At 43.3% G+C, this 7401-nt stretch overlaps 1 protein-coding gene across 1 annotated transcript; it reads left to right on the top strand.

Moving 5' to 3' along the window:
- Positions 1–1085: 1085 nt before the first annotated feature.
- Positions 1086–2426, top strand: LOC124699541 (flavonoid O-methyltransferase-like protein Os11g0303600). Its single transcript, XM_047231830.1, has 2 exons — positions 1086–1889; positions 2127–2426. The coding sequence occupies exons 1-2, from the start codon at positions 1095–1097 to the stop codon at positions 2424–2426; spliced, it is 1095 nt and encodes a 364-aa protein (XP_047087786.1). The 5' UTR covers positions 1086–1094.
- The last annotated feature ends 4975 nt before the right edge of the window (positions 2427–7401 follow it).

The raw sequence follows: 7401 nt of genomic DNA, 5'->3' as shown, positions 1-7401 counted from the left end.
GGATCTGGTGGGGATTGTTGGAATTTTGATCCATATTGGACCAACACAATAAATATTCCAGAAATTTCTAATAAATCCTAGAGGCCCACATGGCCCATTCATGCATGGCAGGGGTGGGACAAAAGTTTAGTCCCACATTGCTAGTTGAAGAAGAGTTGGAGCAGCTTATAAGGGGAGCTCTTCATACCTTTTGTAAGAGAGAAATAATAGGAGGAAATAGGAGTTGACCACACGCGCGCTCCTCCTCCGACGACGCCGCCGCTCGCCTCATCACGACACGACACGACACGACACGACACGTTGCGCCGCGGTTTGCAGGAATGCCTCGAGTCGAGAGCCTCTCTCTCTTTCTTTTTGCCACTCATGAACGGGTATATGAACAGACGATAGAAACTGAAGCGTTTTTCGGAGGGTTTTGAATACGTAGGCTGTTCAGCTTCGACTGCTGCCTGTTCGGTTCACCTCCCTGACCCTTCATTTCATCTCCTCGCGTGACTTGTTCGGCTCCTCTCTCTGTGTCTATAAAAGAGGTCGCTCCTCTCCAGAGACACACGACGAGACACAACACCATATGCGCCTACCACTCGGTTCCAGAGCTTTGCGCCGCCGCTCAAGACTTCTCCATCCCGTCTATCGGCGTGCACCGCTGGACGGGACAGCAGGCCTCCGGAACGCCGTCTCTTGTGATCCTGTACGGGAGAAAGGCGATAAGGTTTTTCGGGAGCATTCTACCGCGACTGCTTCAACATCGACACGGAGGCCGACGACTACTTCCCCAACGACGACTTCTTCCCGACATCACCAAATAACTAGTATGTTTTTCGTTTATATATGCGGTATCTATGATCCAGAGACTAAGTATATAAAGTTGCACTAATAGAATCCTTGGATTATTGGAGCTGACATCTTAGGATAAGATATTTGTCCCGATCAACAGAGCACAAGCACGGCACATCTCGTGTTCCACGAGTGAATAATTAAACTAGGTAGCGTACAAAAGATTGCAGATGCATGCTATATGTATCGGTACTCCTGCCTCTGTGCCTCACCAGCCAATACACACTACTACACCGCACTCAAAGACAGACAGAGCAATGGCAGGTCACGCACCGACGATGGCAGTCCCTACCGACGCGCAGCTGATCAAGGCGCAGGCAGATCTGTGGCGCCACAGCCTGTGCTACTTCACGCCCATGGCACTCCGGTGCGCCGTCCAGCTTGGCATCCCTACCGCGATCCACCGCCTCGGCGGCACGGCGTCGCTCTCCGACCTCGTCACGGCATTGTCCCTGCCGGAATCGAAGACGCCGTACCTCGGCCGCATCATGCGGCTGCTGGTCACATCGGACGTCTTGTCGTCCCCCGAGGATGGGATCTACTGCCTCCTCCCGCTGTCGTATCTCCTGGTGGATGGCGTACTCATCGACGGCGAGGCCCATCAGGAGGCCATCGTGCTTGCCGCGACCTCGCGCCATTACCTGGAGGCGGCCCTGGGGCTGGCCGACTGGTTCAAAAAGGACCTGGCACTGCCGTTGCCATCACCATTCGAGGAAGTGCATGGTGCGACGATCCTCGAGGAGAGCATGACGCTCCTCGACCCAGAGTCGGACAAGCTGTTCCATCAAGCCGTAGCTGCCCATGACCACATGGGGATCGGCACCATATTGCGGGAATGCCATGACCTATTCAAGGGACTGGACTCCCTCACTGACTGTTGCGGTGGTGATGGAACGACGGCCAGAGCCATCGTCCAAGCCTTCCCACACATCAAGTGCCATGTGTTGGACCTTCCAAAGGTCATCGAGAAAGCCCCGCCGAGTGAGGCAGTTAACTATGTGGCCGGTGACCTGTTCCATTCCATCCCGTCCGCTCAAGCTGTGATGCTCAAGGTATGACGTGATTTTTCTAAAATTAAAGTCCCATTTGGAAAAATAAAATAGAAATTGCGCGGATTCTATACCAAGAGGAGATTTGAGAGGTTGGAAATGGTTTTCTACACATACTTTGACAAATTTTTTTTTTTTGATATGAAAACTACCATGGCGCTTGGGTATAGTTATATCGTGCTAAACAATTAATCTCATTAGTAGTGCACTACTTAACCATGTCGAATTTGTACATGCTAGCTTGTTCTGCACTTCTGGAGCGACGAGGATTGCGTTAACATCCTATCTCACTGCAAGAAGGCAATTCCTTCCCGAGAAGCGGGAGGCAAATTGATCATCATAGATATAGTGGTCGACCACCCTTCTTCAGGGGAAATGTTGGAAACCCAACTGCTAATGGATGTGCTCATGTTAGTATGCACGAGAGGACGGCAGCGGGATGAAAACGACTGGAGCTCAATATTTACGAAAGCAGGGTTTAGTGACTATAAGATTGTCAAGATGCTGGGTGCTCGGGGTATCATCGAGGTTTACCCATAAGGCGTGCTGGCGGTGCTCCCCATGCGATCATATGGTGTGTGCCTGGTATTGATATGTATTGTGTAATAAATAAATAAGTAAGGGCCTCACCTAATTGTACGAGAATGTACATGATTATATGGTAGCTGAAGTGTTAGGTTTGGTCACTTCAGAGCTGTTGTATGCAACTTTAGTTTGTGTAGTGTTTAAACACTCTGTGTGAGTTTCATATATATATATATATATATGTACGTGTCATGTTGGTATGCTCTAATAAGATGATGTAAACTTTGTACGTTAATACCTTAAGGTATGTTTTCGAGACACCAGATTAATCCACGTATGCTAAAGACATATAAATCGATGATTTTAATCTTAACATATGCGATTAAAGATAGAAGTGTTACACACAACAATATAACATGTAGTACAAAATAAAATATATGGCACGTAAGGTAGACATATAAAGAAAGGGTACATGCCGGACCGGCGAGGATATCCACAAGCGATGATCAATCTGCACTATTCAGATAGAACTTAGGTCATATCACCCTAGGTAATATCTCGGACAGCTCCATCGGTTCTTTCTCTTGACATAAAAAATAATACTAAAATATAAGCGTGTAACCTTTGTACCGATTATTTAGGTACATATTAAATATGTGAATACTACTGTTGAAAGATGCTGGTTGGACTTAGTGCACTAGATTGAATCAAAAACACGTGGTGGGCATGAGACGGTTTGATCAACAAGGCCCGGGGTTGGCAAGTGACAAAACTAGTTTAGAAGTTCGACATGGTTTAGGAGTTCCTTGACGACTCTCCACCATCCGCTCACTTCTCAGGCGAGTCAACAAAGCGACTACAAGCAGAAGATCCAAGGATGGAGGCGAGTCCCTTACGCGCTCGGGGGCTAATGACGAGGGAGTACCTAACATGGTAGGCCGAAAGGAGCGAGAATCTCCAGTCAAGATCTGTGTAGCCCAATCCAGTCACCACCTCGCTCGATCTCTTAACCAAGGCCCAACATAGAATGAAGGGCTAGTCAACCCATTTAGGATAACCGCGTGATGCATGTAAAATGCATACATGAACTTTATCCTTTATCATATTAAATTTCCACATATTTGCAACATATATGATGATAATAACATGTTTTACATTGATTATGGGGATTTACCAATGATCCCCTTTATTTGGTTTATAACTCTGCAGAACAGGAAAACCCTGTTTTCCATATTTTTCACTTTCAGAGACCTATACGGAGTCAAATTGACCTGAGATTTTTGGAGCGTAACTTTTTCATCGGGAGAAGCACCATAGAGCTTTGGAGGAGACCTAGATGGGCATGGGGCCCAAAATAGGTCAGGTGGCGCGCCCAAACATGGTGGAAGCGCCTCCCACCCTCTTTCGGCCCTCGATTGTCCAATTGATCTGATTCTTTCGCCCACCGATGTATTTTGACCTACAAATCACTATATAAGGTCCCGAAGAGTTCTCAGGAGGAGAGCGCCGTAGAAGACAGAAACACAAAACATAGGCCTGCAACAGAGAAGATTGGAGGGAGAAACTTCGCAGGGATCACCGTCGGAGGGATCTCCACCTACATCTGGGCATGGGCAGCCCGGCCCGAAAATCCCGGGCCGGGCCGGGTCGGGCTTGCACTTTGGGCCGGGCTCGGGCCTGAAATCTGAGCCCGAACGTCGGGCCGGGCCGGGCTCGGGCCTTCATGTTCGTGCATTTTAGCCTGGTCGGGCCGGGTTTCTCGGGCCGGGCCGGGCTTTTTGCTCGTTCGGGCCGGGTTCGGGCTTAAATTACAGGCCCGACGGTCGCGCCGGGCCGGGCTCGGGCCTGAGTTTTTACCCGCGGGTTTTTTTAAGCCCGGCCCGGCCCGAACTTTGCCCATCATCATCACCATGATCAAGGGGGAGTAGTCCACCTCTGGACTACGGATTTGTGTCAGTAGCTTAATCTATTTCTCTCATGTTCTTCATAGTTCTTAGTGCCATATGAGCTGCCCTACATGATTATGCCCATATTTCTAATACATATGTGGTGGATCCTTATTCTATGATATTGTGCTATGAGATTTGATCGTATTATGTGTAAGATGTATTGATAGATGCATATTATGTATCCCGTTCTTAAGTATTTGTTCTGATCCAACATCTATGCAAGAGCGTGTGTGGGGTGATGTGTGTATTAGATGGAGTAGCATGGTTTTAGTGATCGAATAGTGACAATAAATTCATGACCTATTATGGTTTTTCCTTTTCTTTTGCTACCTCGCTAGGGATAAAGTGAATGCATGTGCTATGTTCGTCACGTGACAAAGGTGATGATCTTGTTTGTTCAAGGTAGCATATTTGATATTCAAACATCATGTCAAAGTACTTATGGCTATGCTCTGTTAATTCTTAATACAAGATTGCATGGAGTTTTCCCTTTCTTGTGGAGTATAAGAGAGATGTGTTGCATCATCTCTATGTTAAGAAGTGATACCCATATGAATGTGTATCTTTCACTTGTTAATATTTTGCATCATCATATCTCATTGATAAATTACTATTTATCCACTACAACTTAAAATATTTACTTTTATTATTTGCATCCAAAACACCAAAAACAATCAACCCCTTTACATGTTTTACTTATTTACTATATTTTATCTAGTTTTACTCGTTTTATTTTTTCTTGTGTTTTATTTGCTTACACAAAATCTTGTGCTTGACAACCACACAGTGGAGTTGGGGACACAAGGCTTTTATTTTACTTTGCATGATTGCTAGAAGAAGAGAGAAGATAATACTCTTTGCTCAGTTCCCCGAGATTTTGATATAAACCCTCGAGTCACCCTTGTGGGGAAAATACTCTGCTGACACAACACTCTGCACTTGGAGTCCCAACATCATCAAGACATTTTCTAGCAACGTTGCTGGGGAACTGGAAGATTTACATCATAGTAGTTGTCGCATAAGAGGTATTATCTGGCGCTGCCGTGAAGAATCATCTTACAACTGCGTCTCACCTAATCCTGGGGAGGCTACACCACTATGAGCTCTCTTATCTCTTTTAGATTTTTGCATCGTATTTTACTTTTCTTGGTTCTAGTATTTACTTTCTAGTTCTTTTTTTATAAAATACATAAACCAATAAAAATGAAAAATAGAAAATATCAAAAATATCAAAAATACTAATGGTATGGCTACTAGTCAAGATAAAAATGTCACTTTGAAAGAGGAATATAAAAATTCTATGACATTTATGAAATATAGAGAATCATGTGAAGGGAAATGACCAAAAAGTTTCTTAAGGCTTCTAAGTAAAACTGCTACTGAGTTGCTTGCACATTATGTAATGTCTTGTAAATTTTGTTGTGGTGAACATTTTGACTTCCAATGTAGATCCCATGAACACATGCAATTGCCTCCTATCATACTAATAGTTATGTTAATGGGATGGAAGAAGTAGAACAATTTGTGAGCTTTATGGCATCCTTTGAATTAAATACTTTCCTTGATGAAATCTATGAAGCAACTGGTGAGACTCATGATTGTGATTTTGAAGTCTCTATTATCCTAAAGCATTGCATAGATGATTTTTCTGATAATATCTATGTTCTTGACTATAATGAAAATAACCGTATAGCCCGAGAAAACACAAGCTCATTACATAAAAAAGAAAATAAAGAAGCCATAGTTCCATCTAAGCTTGGGGAAGAGGGGGATCTTCCACCTTCACCAGCCACATGCGATAATAATTCTAAAACTGATGATGCTCTAGATGATGGCTTATTTTTGCTTGAGAATCCTCCATGCTTAGAAAGTACTATGTTATGTGAGGATAAAAATGATTTTTTTTGTTTGTGATAATGCTCTCATACATGAGAATCCCATGTTATTATTAAAACATCCTATTTACACAATAGAGGGAAAATATGCTTGTGTTGAGAAATACTTGTATGGTTTTCAACTATCTTATGCCTATGGAAAATCTTCTTGCAGCCATGATATCATGATTAAAAGTAGTACTAATAATTATTTTGAGGAAAGCATGATTATGAATCCCTTAATAAATTTAATGAGCTCCTTTTTAGGCCACAATTCTCTAAGATTCATGATTTAAATAGTTACACTTATTAATTTTCCTTCAAGTAAGTGCAAGTATTATGAAAGATGAGGATATAAGCACCATCTCTATGCTAATGAGAATTATAAGTTGCATTTACCTACTGTATATATGGTTTGGTATACTCCTATTTGCTTTGATTCATTCATATATAAAATCCCAATGCATAGGAAGAAAGTTAGACTTTGTTACTATTGATTGCATATTTCATGTTGTGTGCTAATGTGCTTTAAAGTGTTAAATATATTTATTGGTATGATCACACCACGGGACCCTGTCATATTCTTGTCATATATTATTTCTAATAATGAGAAGGAGATTATTAAGAAGCATCATTCCTACAAGATCATTGCTCTTTAAAACAAGTAAGTAAGCCTAGCTATATGGCTATAAAAAAGCGCTTTACGGGAGGCAACTGATACATCCCAAATGTATCTACTTTTACAAGCACTTTCCTCAACGAATTACTCTGGAATCTCACCATATTTGGATAAAAACTGCTGAATCTGATGCTGTTTTTAGCAAAGTCTCTTTTTGTCAAGTTTTTGCAGGAAATAAACTCGGAGAAAAATACCATGGAAGTTTTTCACCAAAAGAAATCATATGGAGCTTTGGATCACGAGAGGGGAGCCACGAGGCTCGAACGAGCCCAGGTGGCGCGACCCAACTTCTTGGCCGTGCCACCCGAGGTCGTTCAGCCCTAGGTCGTCGTCTCGCCTCCCCCTTCGCGTGGTGCGTTATATACCCTAAAAATGGATAGGACTCTGTGGTGACCCGGCATACCACTGCATGGTGTAGTATGCAAGTCTGATATAACACCAATGAAACACCGTTCCACTAGTATTATATCGCTCAGAGTGGTACAACA

This window comes from Lolium rigidum, chromosome 3 (assembly GCF_022539505.1).
Source record: "Lolium rigidum isolate FL_2022 chromosome 3, APGP_CSIRO_Lrig_0.1, whole genome shotgun sequence".
NCBI lineage: Eukaryota > Viridiplantae > Streptophyta > Magnoliopsida > Poales > Poaceae > Lolium > Lolium rigidum.
Note: the sequence above shows the minus strand (reverse complement) of the source record. Positions and strands in the feature narration are given on the sequence as shown.